A 22,408-nucleotide genomic window follows, 5' to 3' on the forward strand; every position below is an offset into this window, starting at 1 on the left:
TGTCCTAACTGCCCAAATGCGAGAGTATACATTAACACATACATACATATATATATATATATATATATATATATATAAAAATACACAAATACCTAATGTGCTTGACAGTTAGAAAACAAAACATTTGTAACACTTTGTTTGGAAACCCACCCAGACCCACACTTACACCAAATGTGAATTTTACATGGCAACACCCTGGTAGAAAATGCAGTACAAAAACAGCTTTGGTGAACTTGTGTAGTCCTCTATAAAAAGAATTTCCATAAAAGCATTTAAAAAAAGTTAAATATTATAAAGTGAATTTGCTATTGCACACAGTGATAAGAGGCTTCGAGAGGAAAGGACTCTGCTGTGATGGCAATACTAGAGCAGTCTCAAGGCTTTCTGCGTCTACAAAATAAAATGGAGGCAAATTTTTTAAAAAGCTGGTTTTCACCAGTGTGACTGGAGACAAGTGAAACTGTACGCAAATAAAGAGCTTACTTTGGATATCCGTGATGTTGGTATCCAGGTCCTAGGCTTGAGCCAGCTCTCATCTCCACTGCCACAGAGCACTAGATAAAGACAAGAGACGGGTTAGGAAACAAACATTTATATTTATATTATAAAATACATAAACACGCACCCATTCAAAATACCCAAAAAAGTAGTTGTTGACCTTTAAATATGGGCAATTAAGTCTTTAAGTGTGCAGTGCCTGCGCCTGGCTAGAGGATATCAGTATCTTACCCTTGTCTCCACATCAGTCCAGTTTCTTTCCATAGGCTCACCATCCGGGCCAGTCTCTGATGATCGTCTCTTACGGCTACAATCAAAAATCACAACAATACAGAACATTCACTGTGAGACCTAGAAATACATGCTGTCAAGTTTGAATTGTATTGGTGGTCATACAATTACCTGGCCGCAAGAGGGTTTTCCTGCTTAAGCGTTTCGATATCCGTGAACTGAACAGCCTGTCCTCCACCTCTAGTTTTGAACACTTCACCCTGATAAAGAGCAAAAACAAACAAAAAAAAAAAAAAACTACTTTCAGCTGACAACCAAAATCAGCCAGAGGAAGACCACTAGAAAAAGCAAGCTACCTTGATTAGCTTGGTCTGAATCTCTCCATCTGATGCAAACTCCTGGTGTGTCAGAACGTACTTGTCACACTTGGACAGAGCTTTCTCATTGGGAGCATTCACTTTGATGGCATTGGGGATGTTTGGCTGCAGAACTGTATCCAGGTCCACATTAGTGGTGGGTTTATGATCAACCCACCTCTCCCCACCTGCGGAGTGCGAGCGTCTGTGTAGAGGGCGAACCAGCGGCCCAGTCTATTCAATTAAAACACAAGCACAGTAAGACAAATAGAAGGCGGTTCTTAAGCATGCTGAAGTGTTAGTGTGTTAGTCAATCTCTACAGAAGCACAAACTAAACGTACCAAGCTGTTAAGAGGAAAGAAAAAAGCTGAAGATACGCTCCCATTCAAACAAGCTCCAAAAGAAAAAAAATACTTTTCAGTACGCAGATATTAAAGCTGTAAATGTTCACAATTTCAACTTTTACACAACCTATGACATAATTCAATTGCTTTTCATACACTTTAGACAAGTTAAATTATGCGCAGGAGTAAGAGATGACATTGAGAAGATGAAAACTCAAATTTATTTGTCTAAAAGTGCAAAACAAAGCCGTTACATGGTTAAAATAAGCAGCACACAATACCTTATTTTACATATAGATCTTCTGGGTCATAATTAGTAATAATTAGTACAGCTGAGAAACGGATCAAAAGGTCTATATTAGGCTACAATGAGTCTATATTAATGTCTTGTTGAAGCTCTACCTACAACTACAGCAAGATACTCTACTGACCCAGTGACCCGTTTCCTCTAGGTCTACCTCTGCTGGCTGGACGGGCACCTCTCTGGCCCAACACCTGCCTCTCCTCCTCCTAAGACTGTCGGGAAGGCCCTGAGCTCTCTTCCTACTGTCTGGAGGCGACTGGCTACCCTGCCTACAACAGTGCGGAACACCCTGCTCCCACTCGGAGATGCAGGAGGCCACAGACACACTGCCTGGTCTGGGGAAGTGAGGATCTGGCCTGACCGTCTGAGAGAACTTATATATGGGCTCCAGGGAGGAGAGGGATGACTGAGAGCCATTGTAGAAAGACTGTAAGCGACATGAGATTAGTACACACATGATTTGCATGCAACACACCAGTACATAAAAAAAAAAGCATTCAATGGCATTAAAAACAGATGGGAATCTGAAAAAAAGAAAAAAAAAAAAAAAGAAAAAAAGTGCTCAGGGAAATTACACGCAAGTGAGGATCTGGCCTGACCGTCTGAGAGAACTTATATATGGGCTCCAGGGAGGAGAGGGATGACTGAGAGCCATTGTAGAAAGACTGTAAGCGACATGAGATTAGTACACACATGATTTGCATGCAACACACCAGTACATAAAAAAAAAAGCATTCAATGGCATTAAAAACAGATGGGAATCTGAAAAAAAGAAAAAAAAAAAAAAAAGAAAAAAAGTGCTCAGGGTAATTACACGCACACAGACATAGAGCATAGCAGACCATGAATGGACATATAAAGATGAGGTTTGTGGATTAGGTTAGGCATAAATCTCAGGGTCAGGCGGTCTAGAAACGCATGTCAGTTAAACGTACAGGAACAGGCGACGGGGAAACGGATCTCTTGGCAGCCACTTTGTCCTTTTCTCTGGAGGGCCGCTGTGGCTGCCGGTTCTCCGTCTTTCCCTCAGTCACAATGGCTTTGAGCTGTTTGAGTTTCTCATCCTTCACCCACAGCTTATTCTGCATTTCCAGCTGCTTAGCATTTACCCGCCTCTCCTGTGGAGCACAAACAAACAAATCTTGCATTGTATCACACCACTAACAAATTAAATTGCACAAAAAAAAAGCATCTTGTTTCACATATATGGTCTATGGGAAGACACTCACACACTCCTTCTCCCACTTAAGCTTGGCGTCAGTGACGATGCCCTGCATGCGCGTTTCCATGCGTCTCTTTTCAGACATTTCCCTCTGCAGCCGCTGTTCTCTGCTCTCCAGTTCGTGCTGTAGAGATCGTTTATCCTCCTCATAGATGTTGGTGGTTTTCTGTAGAATGTCAATCTGCATACAGAGTAACATTGAAGATGCATTACAGAGGCCACATTCAACACTTCTGTTAGTCAAGATTTGTTGGAAAAAAAACAGTTGTCATTCAAACCATAATTATCATAGCTTAAATTGTGTTGTGAATGCCAGACTGTGTAGACAAACACTACCGTTCAAAGTTCGGGGTTTGTAAAATTTAATCTTCAAGGAGACTCTTATGCTCACCAAGGCAGCATTTGATCAAAAACACAACAAAAATGGTAATATTGTGAAATATTATATACTTTTTTATCCTGACTCAGTGATGGTGCAAATACCTTGTACTCCAGCATTTTGGATTTCTTTTCCAGACGATCAATCTCATTCTTCTGGTTTTGGATCATTTTGTCTTTTTCACCAAGCCGGCCACGTTGCTCTTGGATGAAGTTCTCCTTGGAGAGAAGGTTGCTGTCTTGCTCTTGAAGCACAGACTTCAGCATGTTGGCTGAAACAGAATTGCCACCAGAAATTTGCAAAAATGTTGCGCTTGAAAGACCATTTAAACAGCTCTCAATAAAGTGATGATTTTACCAGTTTTATTGTACTCCTCAACCATCATCTGTCGAATCTTGTGTCTCTTCTCCAGGGCCTCAATGAGTCTGGGCAGTGTAACATCATCGTTAGGGCCAGAGATCTCACAAGGAGGAAGTGGATGGAACGACTGAAGTAGTTGGTTCAATACTGTTGGAGACTCTGTAACAGAACACATCACATAATTAACATTACCAAAAAAAATAATAATAAATAATACGAGACTTTCGGATGGAATCCGGCATGTTAAAGAAAATTCACATTTTTAATGTTAACGCACATTGTGAGAGAGAATAATATGCAAGCACACACACACACAAAAATACCTCCATCTACAGGACCACCACGTTCTTCCAGCCTGTGGGTAAGCTCATCTTTGAAGGCCTGGTTTCTCTGACGGCGACCAGCAGCAAAGCCACAGATGGGCCTGTCAACAGGCCGGGCCACTTCAACCTCCTGAGTCATCTCAGCAAAGCGCATCACCAGCTACACAGATGAGAAACCAAAATGTCAGTGCAACTAAAATAAATCTGAAGTGGAACAATGCACCTTTTGACCTGTTAATATTGCTTACCAAGGTCTCCTCATAATCATCAGCTTTTGGATTTACACACACGACCATCCTCACTTTGCCTTCCCCATCAAAGTAGTTCTTGAATAGATGGGTCACTTTGGAGTCCCTGTACGGAACCATCTGAGGACAAAAGTCAAGAGAGCCTATGAGGTTTCTAACATTTTTAACCAATCATATGGTCAGTTAATCTCTCACATACCTTGTTTGTGCCACACATCTGATTCTCCCTCAGTACCTCAATACATGTGCGCAGAGTCATTAAAGATTGATTGATGTTGCCTGTGAGAAAAAGAAACCCATACGGTCTTCATATAAACCATAACTCTGAAATCCTGAAGGTAATAAAAGTAGTTAGTCTTTGTGCTGCTGCCTGACCTGCTTCACGGAGACGGCTGCCCTCTGCTCGGGTTCTGCTGGTGCGTTCACTGCCAGCCAGATCCACCAGACACAACTGGCTCACATTTACCTGACTCTTATCCTGAAAAAGGAACAACAAATCTTTAAGTGTTTGTCAGTGGTTTCGCTGTCACAATTGAGAGCCTAACATCTCCACATGTAGGGCCAAAATGTCACATTTGAAGGTGTAGTTCTTGCAAAAATGAAAATTGTCAACTACTCACCCTTGCATTAGACCAAATTCATAAGATTTGCATTAATGTTTTAAACACAAATTCAGATATTTTTAACGAAACTTCACATTTCCATCCCTCCATTCCAACAACACCTCAAAGAGTTCATAAAGACATTGTAAAAGGAATCCATATGAATCAAGCAGTTTAATCCAAGCTTTCCACAAAGTGACAATCACTTTATATGAAGAGATTTAATTTATGCATTTATTCGCATATGAGCATTAATCAATGCACAGAGCACATCAAATATGGCAAAGGGGAGCCAATCTTGTGCATCATGCAAACAGATGATGCTGTTAAAGAGTCATAGTTTCAGTGGAATAAACTTTAAATGGAGAGACAAAAACCATTCAGGTTTCATTAAAAATATCTTAATTTATGCTTTGAGCCTTGTGAGTTTGGAACATGGGTGACTAAATTACAATTTAAATTTTTGGGTGAAATATTTCTTTAACATCTCATGAATAATTTAAACACTTTAAATGAATCAAATAAACAGGATTAATTCAAATGCTTTATCAGACTTAAAGGGTTAGTTCACCCAAAAATAAAAATTAGGCTGTGTTTTACTCACCCCAGAGCCATCCTAGGTGTATATGACTTTCTTCTTTCAGACGAATCCAGTCGGAGTTATATTAAAAATTGTTTTTGATCTTTCAAGCCGTTTAATGCCACTCAGCGGGTGTTGCATGCATCAGTCCAAAAGAAGTGAAATAAAAAGCACCCATCCATAAAAAAATAAAAAACAAATAAAATGTGTCTCACACGGCTCCGGGGGGTGAACAAAGGCCTCCTGAAGCGAATCGTGAGCGTTTTTGTAAGAAAAATATCCATATTCAAAACGTAATAATTACTTTAATCTAGCTTGCGCCAAGCCGCGTGAGACACTTTTTTTTATGGATGGGCGCTTATTATTTCACTTCTTTTGGACTGAAGCACTGCAACACCTGCTGACTGCAATGATAGAGCTTGGAATAGCCAGGACAATTTTTAATCTAAGTCCGACTGGATTAGTCTAAAAGAAGAAAGTCATATACACGTAGGATGCCTCGGGGGTGAGTAAAACAACCTAATTTTCCTTTTTGGGTGAACTAACCCTGTAACTTTGACAAACTTATCACTAGGGGGTGCCAAACCCCTACAAATGTCACATTCATCAGACCAGCAACAAGATCAGAAACAGGAACACTGCATGTTTTTTTTTTGGTACTAAACTTCTGACACTTCATATTTATCTGAATAACAGAGGTTAACCTTGAATCAAATGGCATTAGTATTAAAATTAATATTTTTAGTTTACAAAAATTTCTCTTCCAAAAAATAGTCTTGAAATCATTAGAATTAGCACTGACCTGAAGCACAGTGTCTCCATCTGCATCCAGAGGTGCTTGTGCCAATTTAATAATGAACACACTGTGAGAGCGGCTGGACTCACGGTTCAATTGCGTGTTTGCAATCCTGCGCTTCTTCTGACCTGTGTTCAGAAAACAAAAGATGTCATACTAAAAAAGCTGTGCGCTAACTACAAATAAAACCATTAAAGGGGTCATATGATGTTGCTAAAAAGAACATTATTTTGTGTATATGGAGTAATGAAATGCGTTTATGCGGTTTAAGGTTAAAGGGGTCATACGATGCTGCTAAAAAGAACAGTAGTTTGTGTATTTGGTGTAATGAAATGTGTTTATGCGGTTTAAGAAATGTTACGCCCCTTACCATACTGTGATGGCGTGTCCCGGCTGTAGCCACGAGACAAAAACATTCAAACCCATTATAAACGAGGCATTTGTTACATCCAGTGGGGACATAATTACGGATTATAATGACTTATACTGTCTTTTTTTCGTGGTGCGATGACATAAAACCATGTCTTGGTGGGCCCCGAGTGGGCGGATTCGACGAAGGAGCAGCCGGTGGGCTTGCGGCAACCACATGAGACCACCCCGGGCTGGACTCCGCTTCATCCACGGTGAAAGCCGATCCGGCGATCCACAGCACGAAGTTGATGTATTTCCTCAGCGACCAGCACGGATCAGCTCTAGGCATGACGAAGCGGATATCGTCCTATTTTGGAAGGCCAAAGTAGTTTCGCTTTCACAACAAAACACACAGAACACTTCACGACATGGCGGCAGCAACAATACAGCAGCGAGAATAAAAGTTACGCCTTCTTTCTTTGCATGAACATTTGGGCAGCGTTATGCAAATCTTCCCACATAGTGACGTAGACATGTGGGGGCGCGTTAGAACCAGCCGTTTCATGTAGGCATGGTTGACTCTTAACTTTCATAAAGAATATCTCTTTGTATTTGAGACTTTAGTCTTTGTAACTTTACAGATCTTCTTTATGCACCAAGAGCTTGTAACACTTCAAAGAGAAAGGAAAAATTGAAAGCGCATCATATGACCCCTTTAAAAAAAAAATTTTTTAAAGTTAACATCTACATCAGCTTACCTCTCCAAAAGACTTCAAAAGCTTCCTCTGTTGACTTGACCTCAACCTCAGTGCACCCGGCCACATACATGTTGTGATTTTGATCTTCACGCAGTATTTTGGATTGGGGTGGTCTGAAATGCGAAATACAGTATGATAACATTTCTACATTTCATAACTACAGAGTAGGCAACAAAGCTCAATCTCTGCATGAGCGCCTACCAGCAAGTAAAACAAAAGCACAAGACAAAGCGCATACAGACACCCTAGAAGCACTTGAAAGCATAAGCCAGGACGCGCAGAACAGCTACACAAAGGAAAGAATATCATTATCAAAAGGCAGCAAGTCCATCTATGAATGGATTTCACTGGCCACGTACATGAACTCAATGTTGTTTCTCAGAGGTGTGCCTGCACCATTCCACCTAATGAAAAAACAAAATACATTTATCTATAAACTAAGTGCATAGATAACTAAATGAAAAAAATATTAATGGGACTAAACCTAAATCAGTTTTGTGTCGGTTCTCAATGTAAAATTTTAATCGAGTAAATATTTAAGTAAAAAAGTATTGGTTACCCACAAATTGGTACTACGGACACAACCAATCAAAGTAGATCTGATTTTTTTTTATATAGACTATCATTCAAACATTTGAGGTCGATACCATTTTTTTGAAAGAAGGCTCTTCCTGCTGACAAAGGCTGTATTTATTGAATCAAAAATACAGTAAAAACATATTAGCCAACTTACTTGGGCTTTATTGGGTCAAAGGGAGTCTCTTCCAGGAGATCATAGATATAGTTGTTGTAAATCTCAATGTAAGAGACAAATACACTGTAGCTGCTATCTTCATCCACTCCACCTGCCTTACAAGCCTCCTCTGGACTGATCATGTCAGCAAACTCAGGGTCAGTTCGCCTACAAAACAAGAACAGCATATAAACTCACAAATTGCCTGATCTGTTTTAAATTAAATATAGTAACTTTAAAGGTGCAATAGGTGATTGTCTTCAGAATTTTTTTTTTCTTATGCTGGTTGAAAGTCTCTTCACATCCCAATAGCAATCATTAAGTTAAGTGGTCTAAATGTATTTGTCTGTATTTATATATTCTGTGGAAGGCGCAGGATCAAGAAATGTTTGTCCAATCAAAACGCTCCGAGCGTTTTAATATGCTTTCCTACCTGCCTGTCAACGTATGTATTAGCACCCGATCAATATGATCCCTACAGTGTTCATTGCTCCCTACTCCCTGAGCGGGGGAAATCCGTTTAAGTTTACATCACTTCGGAACATGGGCTGGAATTGGGAACTACTGATGTAGCCTATTGTAGGAATGTTGTCTCTGGTCTGTGAGCGTAAATGCATTCAGGGGGCGTGGCTTTGGACGGCGATTGCAGGGGGGGGGGGATTACTTGAATTAACCTTGTTGTTGGGGTCTTTGGTACAGATGTCTGGCTGTCTCGCTTCTGTCGGTCCAAGAGCGCATCTACCTGATTCTGTACCTCCATGCCATTTTTATCGTCAGGCTTGAAAACCTGATGTGGGAAACATCAAGATAGCGCAAGGATGGAAAATTAATTTTACATAACTGAATAAAAGTACTTGATGAATTTGCTTACATATCTCTTGGCCTGGTAGGGGCCGATGCTGTTGAAGATCATGTCGAGTGAACGTGGGAGCAGCCCACCTTGACCAGGTGAGCCAGTCATTGTGTAAGTTTTACCACTGCCAGTGACACCGTAGGTGAACAACAGACCTAGTTTAAAAAGAAAACTGCTGTCAGTTGGAGTGTTTTTAAATAATAATAAATCATCATCATCATCTATAAGCACACAGAAAAGTATACTTACCATTTTTACAGTGAATGAGGTCTTCTACTAGAGGTTTGGCAACATCTGCAAATAATTCCCTCTGTGTCGTTTTGATTCCAAACACTTTTTTGAAGGAATATTGTGTCTAGAAGACAATTGTTCATCATAGTTAAAAGAATTATAACACATCAATATGTAAATGAACATCTAGGAAGTACATAATGAGTTGTATTAGCAATATTTCAAAGTATAAAAATACAACCAACAAACCTCCAATACTTAATTTCATTGTACAAAAATGAATTGAAAAAAAAAAAAAAAAAAAAAAGTGTCTTGACTAACTGTTCCCAACCACTACAATATGGAAATAACCATAACTTTTACTGTACATGCAAAACAAGTTTAAAGATTCTTACATCAAAATACATTTACTTAAAAAGCAAAATGACATAATATGTCTTGTTTTGAGAAATTGTGAGTTTATGCTTAAAACGAACAAATATCTGCCAGCGGGCTCAGAAAAATACACTTAATTTAACTAGTTTTAATACCCCATTAAAAGATTTGATTAAATTATCTTATTGTTCAATTCCTCAGAAAACAAGGCTTCATATCTTTATTTTGCATCTGCAAATTTAATGCCACAACTTTATGAATTTAAGACTTAAGGCCTGTTCACACCAAGGACGATAACGATAAAGATATAGTTCCAGAAATCGTTCTCAATATTAAAGAATAGCAGAGTCCACTCCACAGCTATAACGATAAAGGCACAGAGAAACAACATAATTGGAATCACTTTCAGAACATTTTTTTCCAGCTGATGAACGATAAAAAACTAACAGCCAACCACAATCAATCCTGCTATGATGAGCTTGAGCGTTTAAAGTGGCAGAGTGTACGCTTGGAATAAACAGACAATATCGTCCGCTGATGTGGATGCTAATATAGTTATCGTTCTTGGTGTGAACAGGCCTTTTCAATGTAAGATCTATTTAAGGCCTTAATTTATGGAAGGGCAAATTAACACCAAGACCCACATAAACCCTGCATAAGCTTCAAAGGGATAGTTTTGTTTTCATGTTGTTCTAGACCTTTACCTTTCCAAGCAGCACAAAAATTATACAAAGTTTTGCAGACTCAAAACAGCAAACGAGTCATACTGACCATGTTTATGGTGCTTTTACTGGCACTTTTAAAGTTTGGCAACCCTAATACTCTTAAACTTTCATGATATAGAAAAGTGCTACCAATACACAAAATCTGCCTTTGTGTTGCACAGAAGAATAAGTCAAACAGGACTGGAGAGGTATGACATAACTCCTAATACAAATTAGAAGAAAATTGTATTTTAAATCATCCTAATTGGCAATATGAGAGCAGACAGGCACTCACCTCTTTGAATTCACCATTTCTGTTGGCTTTGAGCCCATCAGGGGCATGTAACTGAATGGTGGTGTTGCTTATAACCTCAATACAGCATTCCTCATCTTCTGCACCCAGTGGCCGCACGCGACAATACACCTGCAAACACATATCGAATTAATATGCTGATCATGATTGTCATTATCCTAATGAGAACAAAAAGTTACAACATACTCCGACAGGGTCCTTCTGGTTGTTGGAAGGCTTTTTTGGAGGAGGGCGGCGGGTGGTCTTGCCCTTCCTGTTACAAACCGAAAAATTCATACATCACTCAACAAACAAGTATAGTTCAAGTAAAACGAGCATGGTTGAAAGAGAATCCTAACTATCTATACACTTTCGGAGTTATGATAGGAAAAAGCTAATTACGTCACTGATTTTTACCAACATAAAGTAACGTTAAACAACATAACATAACGTTAGTTGATAATAATAGGGATAACAAATAATCAAACTACTGATATAAACAGAAAACGTAAGACGTAAAGCGGGATTATGAACTGAGCCTAAAGTACAAACAATGGATTAATAACGTTAAGTAAACGCGACGGGCGGTGAGGAACACTAACTAGTTAACAAATGTCTGCTAAAACCACTCAAAGACTTTCATATGAAAACAAACTCGCTTATATGTTAATAAACGGGTCTTTAAAAATTCGTTATCAGTCTAATATAACTACAGTAGAAAATAGGTATAAAACACTTACGCTTGCCTAATCATGCCGAGATGTTTTAGTTTAATTCCGCGACGCCGTTGCCTTCTTGCCCGCATACAAAATTCGAAGTTCAAACGTTCCCTCCACTGCGTCAGTAACAGATTTTTCAAATGTGACCAATCAGCGAGCTCAGCCACGCTTTAGACGACCGGATGTCCCGCCCTAAGCTCCGCCTGATATTCTGTTGACAATTTCCGGTTTATCCGGAGAAACCGCATACGTAGCCTTTTTTTTTTGCCGACAAACAACTGTCTGCTTGTGTTTAACGGTTACTATATAAAAGTATTAATATAAAAATAGTATATAGCATATGTTAAACTAAATATATAGTAATAATGTTAAAATAAACATATATAGGCCTAGTAATCTACATTATATAAAAAAATATATAAAAACTAAATCAAATAGTTTATTGCAGTTTTATTTAGTAAAAATAACAAAACGTTACATATTAAGATTTATTTATAAGAAAGATAAAGATTGTACACATACAGTTTTCAAAAAGCCTGATTATAAAAAAGGCACTTGTAAAAACGATAATATATCTGATTCATGTGCATCAAAAAAATGGAAATTGCTTTGAAATTGTGCAAATGTTAAGCATGTGATTAGAAGTAGAGAACACAAATGACACACTCATTACAAAAACATTAATCAAACATACAAACTAAACATAAATTATACAGTCTAAATAAAATGTTCTCAGGCTATTCATGAAATTTTTTCCATTGAACACATGGCTACAATATATACAACATATATTTACTCAGGTTTAAGGGTAACTAACTTAGCTGCCCTGAGTAAGCTTATCAAATGTCACAATTCAAATTAATTTGTCCTTCACACCTCCAGTAGAGAAAAGTCCCAGACTGAAGACATATACTATACAAAGGCCGCTGACCACACTAAAGAATGCGGCTCCCACAGTGTTTGAAAGGGTGACTGGTGGCAAATGAGCATGAAGCCACTGCTTTCATGTAGCCATGTCAAGTTCAATGGCAGTCATCTGGAAATGTGTGCCAATAATAGCGAATACGTGGAAAAGCTGATGACTGTGGCCTGTGAAGGATGCATTAAAGAACCACAGTTTAGAATGAATAGTTTACTGAGGTTTGAAAGCATCATACCAGTATCAAACAAACGGAATTCCTGATTCTTAGTTTAAAGAGAATGCAGGTATCTGTAAATGTACCTATGTAGTCAAAACTGCCAGGAGCCAAGCGTTCAGGCAGGTGTGTGGCAAAAAGAAAGCCAGTGAGGACAGCCAATGACGTGTGCTGACAGTGAACAGTACTGGCCTCATTAACAGTGCAACCCTCACCATTGCACACAAAGATCTACAAAAGAAGGCAGGAAGTCCAATCAAAAGTACTTTAAATAAATAATCTTTGTTCAATTTATTCACATTTCACATACAGCCAAAACAATGAGTTAATTTTTTCCCCAAAAATTTTAAATAACCCAAAACACTTACTCTATAAAAGAGAGGGATGTTGTCAAAGAGATATGGATAGATAAAGGCGATTATCCATAGACATTTACAGAGTTTCTGATTTAATTTCCCAGAACACCTAAAAGAGAATACAGTTTATTTACTGAATTTTTTTTTACTTTTTTAGATGTCAAGATTAAGCTGCAAAAGTGAAATACAGAAATGACCTTTTAATGCTGTGATAATTATAATCAAAAAATGGTAAACCAAGTCTAAAAACAAAGAAATACAAGTGTTTAGTCCTTAAAATGTTTTTTACCATTGAATACTATTGAGGTCAAAATCCACAAAGCAGGTTAGAATATACCAACTTTTGATTTATTAATTACTTATCCTACCTTGAGTAGCAGGCCAGTGCAGTGGAGATTACAGAGTTGACAACAGCTATAGGAACATAATATTTGTGAAATGTGCTATTAACCCATTTATCTGGAAATGAGTAAGAGTAGGTGATGGCAGACCCTGCTGTTGATCAATTACACAAATAAACAAAAAAGTTAGGTAAATTAAGACATAAGTATATAACTATATTTTACCCAATAGTTCCTCTACATACCAAGGATGTAGAAGCTGAGTGCTCCATAATCAAAGAAGAAGCAGATGTGCCTGGCTCGTTCTGACATGGTACTGAAGGTATGAGCACAGCTGGAAGCAAGTGGGTACACACAGCATGACAACAGGAACACCAGAAAGGGCCAGGCGAGAGGATCCTTCACCAACACTACCGTAAGAAAAACCTTGCTAAAAAATCTATTTCTTTACATTCTAAAAACTCAAGCATGCATCAATAGCTGTGGTACAGCAGAGGCATCAATGCTCTTGCAATAAAAAGTATTTTTTTATTTTAATATTAGTAAATATTTGCAAGTTTTCAGCACATTATAAATAGTTTGAAGTTTCAATTAAAGTGGCAACAATTAAGTTGATCTTGCAGAAGGCTCTATGACAAACTGTCTCAAGTTTTCTGTAACCTCTCTAATGTTTTACTCTACATGAGTAATGTGGAGTTCAGTCTTCAATACAATGAGTTTAAAGTATAATTTAGTTAATCTTGTAATAATTCTTAATTTTGTCTTCATTTTAACATAAACTAATGTAAATGTACCAAAAGATGAATGCTGAAAATTAATTTACCATGTAGGCAGAAAATGAGTCCAAATATTGAGGGTTTCATTTGTTAGCTGGAAAAGACTAAGCACGCAGTCTTTGGCAGAGCTGCATGGGTGGCGATACCCTGAAATTATGCCATCCTCATGGAAGACCTATACAATGAAACAAATAGTCATTTGAAAATCATATTTATCAATTTAATGTATCTGCTTTAATAGTTCATGACTGACATGACAAGTATACAACCAGTATACAACACATTCAACATTGCAAAACAATGCCATTTCTTGCAAATTAACATCAGAATTGAAAAACTTACTTTTGGAACTTGGTTGATGGTGAACACTTGAGGTAGCTTGATGAGACTGAGCATAGTACAGGAAGGCTCCAGAAATCACAAGGTGGAGAGACCGTCAGCCATCTACAGAGTTCCTTGATTCTTTGTGACTGCTGGACTTCTTCTCTTTAGTGTTCTTCCTTATCATAATATCTCACAGTCCAGTCACCAACTCAGGATGTTTCTATAAAACTCCTCCCTAAGTGTGCCTATGGGAGTTAACCATTTCAATACAACATTTGAAATCCATAAATCTTAAACATAAAGCTGTTTATGTGGAAAAACACATGAAAACTAATTAAAATGTAAGAACGTGTTGCTGTTTAACTAAACACTTCTCCAACAGCCTTTCATTAAGCTGTTATGAGCATCAGTGCAATAGACAGGGTTATCTAACCCTAGTCATAAACCTTGTGGCTGCAATTTTACCTGCCTGAATAAACACAAATTTAATCATTAAACTCTATTATTCTCATATTTATTCTGACTGAAGAACGGCTACCTGAAAATCACCATCTCTACCTCAAAATCAAAAGTGTTAGTAGAACATTAACTTAGACTGGGAAGGGGAGCTGAGGGGGAAAAAAATCACATAAATCTTTACCAGCTGAATATACAGTAGCTTGACACTTTTATTGTTAGGCAGTAAAACCTTCAATAGATTAATCATTGTTCAACAGAAAATTGAGGGATGTGTTAAATCCTAAAGATAACATGTGACTGGTGTATCAGAGCTCATATTGTGGGAAAAATGTATTCCATAGAATACATGAATATAAATAAACCTCATATTGGGTCCCTAATCTTTGTTGTGTGCAAAGAGCGCAAAAATACTTAAACTGATAATATAACAAGTAAATGTAACTAATTACCTGCACTGGGCAATATCATTATATAGTGAATAATGATGAAGTACAGTTTTGTTGCATTTGGCGGCTACAGTAAACTAGAACACTATGAACTTGGCACAAAAAAGTCAAAGCATACATGTTTATGTATGGAAGAAATGTTTTAACTAGTGAATCCAACCAAACGTACTTAAGTACATTACACGGTCACGGTGGTGGAAAGCAGTGATTGTTTTTAGCATACGCATTTCAAATAGGCTACTGATTGTTTTACAGAGAGAGAAAAAAAGCTGATATATTACAAAAATATTATTTCTGTGCACACAACAGTTTATACACTTTTAAAGTGAAGCTCATCAATCATAACGAATAACACGTGGATCAAGTTTACACTGAAAATGCCAGGCAAAATTCTTGAATAATTATTTGTCCTTCATAGCGGTTGTAAAATATAAATACTGCGAATCAATGATATAGCCTACCTAATAAAATGCCTACCTACCATTCATTAAAAAACTTAATTTTTTCCCAAAAGACAGCCGTTTTTATTAATATAGGCCTATGCATCTCAAGTCTTACCTTTAGATGTATATGTGCTTTCGACGTTTAGTGTGTTAACTGAATAAACAACACACAGTGAATGTTTGATTATTCCCTCCTGACAATGAGTAGCGAGTGGGAGGGGAAAACATGCCTTTCTTTGTTTTCGTTGGCTGTAGGTCCCTGTGGGCTTCTGTGATTGGCCAGCAAACACTCATGAACGCGCCGTATCCAAAACGCTCCAAGCACAACGCTACGCCCATCAAAGAAGTGGTCTACTTTTGCAGATGTTAGTAGTCTCTTTTTTTTTAAGGTTTTTTTAATCTAAATTATATTGGTTTATATCAAATATTGGTTTGAACTGAGGCTGTGATTAACATTCTATAGAGGTTAAGCACCTCTTTCACTGACCAATTGCAGTTGAGTTTTTAGGCACTATGGTGTGCCATAGCCAAGCCACATATGGCTTCTCAGTTGTGTGCTATCATCTGGGCCATATACCTCAGAAAAATTGTCATCCAAAAGAAAATTCCCTCCCATTCTAAATCCATGGCAAAACATATACGGTTAAAGTTTGGCCCATATGTGCTCAGCCATGCCATACCTAGGCCAAATGTGACAGCTATCAGCCACATTTGGCCCAAACGTTCTTGCTATCTGGGGTATATTTTCGTATCTTTGAAAAATAACAATTTAAATAAACTAAAGGCATTTTTTTTTTAATAATAAAAAAGCATGTGCATGATTTGCTCAAAGCATGTGAATACTTGCCAACATTTAGTGGCATCTAGTGGATACATTCTGTATTGCGCGCAACGATTACAAAACAGTCGGTTTCATACGTCACTGAATGTAGTCAAAATACATGTTTGTGCACGTGTAGCGGTGTTAACTATGGAAGCCCGTTTCCGCCACTGAATAACAAATAAAAAAGGTTATTGCGACTTTTTATCTCACAATTCTGACTTTTTTTCTCGCAATTGCGAGTTTATATCTCGCTTTTTAGGCTATAGAATATGCAATCCTACCGTCTTTGACACTTCGGTGAAGGTCAATCTCAGTAACAGGAAACTAGTTTATATCTCGCAATTCTGACCTTTTTTCCTCAGAATTGCGACTTTATTTCTCAGAATTGCGAGATAAAAAGTCGCAATTCTGACATTATAACTCGCAATTGCGACTTTTTATCTCACAATTCTGACTTTATTTCTCAGAATTGCGAGTTTATATCTCGCAATTCTGACTTTATAACTCGCAATTTCGAGTTTGTATCACGCAATTGTGAGAAAAAAAGTCAGAATTGTGAGATAAAAAGTCGCAATAATATATATATATTTTTTTTTATTCAGTGGCGGAAACGGGCTTCCATAGGGTTAACCTCTGAGGATTTCCCGATCTGGCGGTGAATGTAATGCAGATCGTTTTACATTTGCAGGTAAGCAAGAAAGTGCATGATTCCAGTCGATCGGATATCGTATCTACAGTTTATCTTTATGTGTAACTGGTGCATTTCACATGTTTTGTTGACCTCTTTCAAACAGAAAGTAGACTTTAAATGGCGCGAGGAAGGGCTCGGACAGATTCCTCTGCATTGAAGCAGACGATGAACGTCAATTCAAAGACAAGAGCGAATGAAGAACAACATCAAACACTCTCCAAGAACCTGAAAGCCAAACAAGAAGGCAAGACAGCATAAAAAACGGGTGAGCAAATCTACGAGTTATGAGTAATTCCAAAGTTTTGTTTAAATATGCAAAAAGTTTCATTTATGAATGGAAAAAACGTTTTCCATTCACCAACCAGTCACAAATATACATTTTCTAAAGAGCTAAACTGTATTTGTGTAATGTAACAGAAACCTACATACAAGCAAGTGTCAAATGGATTGGAGGTCAAAAGAAAGTAGGCCAAACAAGTATCCTTCACTACATTTACAAAAGCTCCTTGGGACAGAGCATCCATGCTCAACTGCGCCAGGTGATGACAAGCACATAACACAGGCAAATATATATGCTATGGCCTATTGCCAATGCACTGTGCACTTTATAGAAAATTTGTGCAAGAACCCACCAACTTCAAACATTACAGTACTATGTAGCAACTCTTCCTTGTGTTATAGTGTCTGCAAGAGCCTTTTGTACGCTCACTTGGAACCTACAAACTTCACCGCACAGCAAGTCCCTTTGATCGGAGGGTCACTTGCCTGGAATGGCATCCCACCCATCCCACCACTGTTGCAGTGGGCTTCAAGGGTGGAGACATCATCCTGTGGGATTATGATATGCTGAATAAGAGAACCTTCATACAGGGGGTGAGATTAAGCTGAGCTGAAGTGAAGAATATACTGTTCAAAAAGAAGACAAAATATATTTGGACACTTCCTAGTTGAATTTGCAAACATGACTCAGGAAAGTGAAGTTACTCTTTAAAAAATGTCTAGCGTCATTTGTTTGCAGATGCAACTTGGTTTAATATTTATCTAATGCAATGACATACATACAATTTAGGTGTCAGTTAAGTGTCCAAATACTTTTGGGATTTCAGTAATATCAAATTACTGTGAAATGTATACTGTTTTCCTCTGCAGTATAGTTTACTAATATACACAGTTTACTCACTTAAAAATAAATAAATAAATGCATAAATCGCTAAATAGTATTATATACTATTAAACATCTTAAGTAAGAGTACAGTACACTCTCAGAAAAAAGGGACAAAACTGTCACTGGGGCACTTTCAAAAGGTACACATATGTACCATTTAGGGGTAAATAAGGTACAAAGATGTACCTTTTAGCTTTTGTAGGATATCATGTGAAGATGTATTTGTGTATAGTTTTAATGCCACAAGTGTCACTCTCCCAGTTACTGGTACTGCTGTTTGGACGTGTCTGTTAGTCGTCAGATGCTTGTGACTGGAGATAATACTGGACGACTTCTTCTGCTTGGCCTGGATGGACATGAGGTAAGTGAGGGAAATGTCTACATCAATTCTCATAGCCAAAATCAAGAATAAAGCTGTCTGATATATCTTTTTTCAAAAACATTTAGATTTTCAAAGAGAAGCTGCACAAAGCCAAAGTGACCCATGCAGAATTCAACCCTCGTTGTGATTGGCTGATGGCTACATCCTCTGTTGATGCTACAGTCAAGCTGTGGGACCTCAGAAATATTAAAGACAAAAGCAGTTATATCACTGAATTGCCTCATGAAAAACCAGTCAATTCTGGTAAGAGACTATATATATGATTATTAAATTGAGGAGGGGAAGAAGTAATAAAAGTCTCTCAACTGTACAGTGCAAATTGTAAAATTAATGTTTTTTCTTTCAGCGTACTTTAATCCAACAGACAGCACCAAGCTCCTGACTACAGACCAGAGGAACCAGATCAGGGTTTAGCTTTTGTACCTTAGGGTACTGCCCCAGTGACAGCTTTGTACCTGTGTAAAGGTAAATTTTAGCATTTGCATATATACACAGATTGCAGTAGATAATTGTAAAAGATGCAATTTTGTCAACTGCTGAGATTTTCTCCTCTGTTCGTCCAGATGGGACCTGGAGATGCAATATCAGGCATGAAGTTTAACCAATTCAACACCAATCAGCTGTTCACCTCATCTATTTGGGGTGCTACCACCCTTCGGGATTTCAGTGGATCGGTTGTACAAGTCTTTGCCAAAACAATTTAATGGTAGTAAGCGAGTTCCTTTATTAGCAGTTATGGCTGTTCTCCCATTTGCTTTCAGAGAAACATAGACCAGACAGAGATTTGAAATGCTTTAAACAAGCATTTTTCCTTAATTTGATCTGATCCTTGTCCATTTCTGTTTATTCACCTGAATTATAGTACAGTAAGTGTGCAAGTTTAACATCAGTTATCAATGTTTGATTCAGTTGGCTCTTAAATATGGAGGAACTTGCCTGTGTTTGAAATTTAACACAGTTTTAGTGTTACCAAGATATAAAATTGAGTTCCATGCCATATATAAAGAGGGCATTAAATGTATTCTATTCGTGCATATTTTGGTCTCCTGATTGGTATGAAGTTAGATAAACCCTGTGATAGATCAGAGGATGAAATCATTTGATTGTATGTGTGACAGTATGCTCATTGTGCTTTGTCATTGATTATTCTTCTTTTAATTAAACGTAATGTTCTATTAGACTTTAGGTTATCTAAGATAAATCTGTTTTATCATTAATGTTGTCCTTCCATATTTGTGGAATGTATTGTGAATGTTGGTGTGTTATTGGCTGTGTTGAAGAACATTGTTTGTTTTTATTTCCTTCATGTTGTTGTGTCGGTTTAGTTGCTGTATAAATCTTTAATCATGTTCAACCCATAGTCCTCCCTGTATGTAGATCTAACAAGCCTGTGTTTGTCTATTGTGTCCATGCAGAAGGGAGCTGGTGACTTTATAGGGGGGATGAAGTTCTGCCTCACAGATGTGTCCAAAATCTTTGTTGCTTCTGGTGATGGCACAGTAAGCGTGCAGAGTTTAGAGGGCCTCCAAAGTCAGATATTGTCTCGAACCCCAGATTGTGGCCATGACCACCATGATCTTTGGTGAGGACAGTGCTTGTGTGAACGCTTGTGGATTGCCCTGCAGTGTTGGGAAATCAAATATACTTTACATATTTACATAATGCATGTTTATGTTCAGTATTTCATATTGCTGTTCTGTAAAAACAGTTGCCTTTCAGCATGCAGTATAGATCGATTGTTGATTTGTCTGAGATTGTTTGCCACATTTGTCTCTCAGAAAGTCTCTGCTTCTTTGAAAAGGTGTGATCACTGCCATTTTATAAAGCTGTCTGATATATCTTTTTTCAAAAACATTTAGATTTTCAAAGAGAAGCTGCACAAAGCCAAAGTGACCCATGCAGAATTCAACCCTCGTTGTGATTGGCTGATGGCTACATCCTCTGTTGATGCTACAGTCAAGCTGTGGGACCTCAGAAATATTAAAGACAAAAGCAGTTATATCGCTGAATTGCCTCATGAAAAACCAGTCAATTCTGGTGAGAGGCTATATAATCAGTAAAGTGAGGAGGGGAAGAAGTAATAAAAAAATGTCTCTCAACTGTACAATGCAAATAAATTGAAATTAATGTTCTTTTTCTTTTAGTGTACTTTAATCCAACAGACAGCACCAAGCTCCTTACTACAGACCAGAGGAACCAGCTCAGGGTATATTGTTCATATGACTGGTCTAAACCTTATCAAATAATTATTCATCCTCATCGACAGTTCCAGCACTTAACACCCATCAAGGTAAGAGTTCCTTTAGCCTAAACTGCAGACTTTCCAAGTTGTTTATGTTGTAATCAAGTTTACAGGCATATTAGTGATCCAGGACTATTGACATCATAGAGTTTAGTTTTGCTCTTTTTTTTTTTTTCCATCAGGCAACCTGGCATCCCATGTATGACCTCATCGTGGCTGGCCGTTACCCATATTATCAAGTATTAGTCAATGACAAGAGAACTATTGACATTTATGATGCCAACAGTGGTGGGATTGTGCATCAGCTGAGAGACCCCAATGCTGCTGGTATCATATCTGTAAGAATGTTTTTTTTTCTTCTTTTAAATATTAAAAATATATATAATGTTAATGATTAGGATTCCTAAAATTATATACATTACCACTCAGTTTGGAGTCAGTAAGATTTTTTTTTTAAAGAAATTAATGCTTTAATTCAGTGAGGATGCAGTAAATTGATCAAAAGTGAGAGTGAAGACATTTAGAATATTACAAAAGATTTCTATTGCTGTTCTTTTGAATTTTCTATTCATTAAATAATGAAGACAAAATGATCATGATTTCCCCAAAAATATTAAGGCACAGTTGTAAACATTGATAAAAAATGTTTCTTGAGTACCAAATCAGCATATTATGTTTTCAGAAGGATCATGTGACGCTGAAGACTGAAGTAATGACTGCTGAAAATTTAGCTTTGCTATCACAGAAATAAATGAAATTTTAAAATATATTAAAACAGAAAACAGTTATTGTAAAATATTTCACATTACTGTTTTTAATGCATTTTTCATAAAATTATCATAGCCTTGGCAACCATAAGACACTTCTTTAAAAAATGTTTTGAACGGTAGTATATATATAATCGTAGGTGGACTTGATATCTGATTGCAGGCACCACTATAATATCTCATGTTTATTTTATTTCAGCTCAACAAGTTTAGTCCAGCTGGAGATGTGCTGGCTTCTGGAATGGGTAAAATATAATTTACTGTTTATAATCATAGTAGTCAGGGCTGATAGATGATTTAATTAATTCAGAAAGTTGTAAACTTTAATTACAGGCTATAACATTTTGATCTGGAACCGAGAGGACACACTGAACAGTGTTAATCGGAAACAGACAGTGGAGAAAGTGGAGGACAGTGGAGGCAGACCTGGAACCTCCAGATCCCAGCGTCGCACTCAGCAGCATACGAATAGAGACAGAAGGGCAGCTGCTGATGATGCCAAGCTCAAGAAAAAGCTGTCATCACTGTCATCAACAGAGACCAAGAGCAAGACAGAATGCAAGACATCAAAAGCAAAGAAAAAGTGAGAGAGAATACACACTGAGCTTTACACACTGGGCCCCCAAAAAGCCCTGGATAGTCGAAAGAAAAAGAATAATAATAATCCTTAGAAAAACAATAGGCCCCTGTGCCTTAGTGGCTTGGGCCCTAAATATAGCTGCAAGCAGCGATGACGGGCCCAAGTCATCAGTGCAAACGCCACCCCGGTGGCATCAGGAGAACGGTGCACAGCGGGC

General features: G+C 37.8%; 2 protein-coding genes and 1 pseudogene across 3 annotated transcripts; 1 reads left to right on the plus strand and 2 right to left on the minus strand.

Annotated features, from left to right (window-relative positions):
• Window positions 1-69: 69 nt before the first annotated feature.
• On the minus strand, window positions 70-11,420 carry LOC107672274 (kinesin-like protein KIF23). Of its 2 annotated transcripts, none has more exons than XM_016465406.1 (22): window positions 11,288-11,420; window positions 10,749-10,815; window positions 10,545-10,673; window positions 9,189-9,294; window positions 8,958-9,094; window positions 8,761-8,873; window positions 8,087-8,254; window positions 7,354-7,466; window positions 6,251-6,372; window positions 4,642-4,744; window positions 4,466-4,545; window positions 4,267-4,386; window positions 4,019-4,178; window positions 3,693-3,854; window positions 3,440-3,606; window positions 2,964-3,137; window positions 2,670-2,852; window positions 1,086-1,319; window positions 901-989; window positions 730-805; window positions 484-554; window positions 70-390 (listed from the first exon to the last, which is right to left on the minus strand). In XM_016465406.1, the coding sequence occupies exons 1-22, from the start codon at window positions 11,344-11,346 to the stop codon at window positions 375-377; spliced, it is 2,649 nt and encodes an 882-aa protein (XP_016320892.1). In that variant the 5' UTR covers window positions 11,347-11,420; the 3' UTR covers window positions 70-374. The 2 variants fall into 2 exon arrangements, with proteins under 2 accessions (XP_016320892.1, XP_016320891.1); XM_016465405.1 differs by having other exon boundaries at window positions 11,282-11,420.
• Window positions 11,421-11,997: 577 nt separating this feature from the next.
• LOC107672275 (membrane progestin receptor gamma-A-like) lies at window positions 11,998-15,748 on the minus strand. Its single transcript, XM_016465407.1, has 8 exons — window positions 15,657-15,748; window positions 14,212-14,438; window positions 13,917-14,044; window positions 13,339-13,427; window positions 13,121-13,247; window positions 12,765-12,861; window positions 12,483-12,627; window positions 11,998-12,349 (listed from the first exon to the last, which is right to left on the minus strand). Exons 2-8 carry the CDS (start codon window positions 14,263-14,265, stop codon window positions 12,264-12,266), a joined length of 726 nt encoding a protein of 241 aa, XP_016320893.1. The 5' UTR covers window positions 14,266-14,438; window positions 15,657-15,748; the 3' UTR covers window positions 11,998-12,263.
• Window positions 15,749-16,989: 1,241 nt separating this feature from the next.
• LOC107672174 (DNA damage-binding protein 2-like) lies at window positions 16,990-22,270 on the plus strand (annotated as a pseudogene).
• Window positions 22,271-22,408: the final 138 nt, after the last annotated feature.

Source organism: Sinocyclocheilus anshuiensis, unplaced genomic scaffold, assembly GCF_001515605.1.
Source record: "Sinocyclocheilus anshuiensis isolate Anshui unplaced genomic scaffold, SAMN03320099.WGS_v1.1 scaffold997, whole genome shotgun sequence".
NCBI lineage: Eukaryota > Metazoa > Chordata > Actinopteri > Cypriniformes > Cyprinidae > Sinocyclocheilus > Sinocyclocheilus anshuiensis.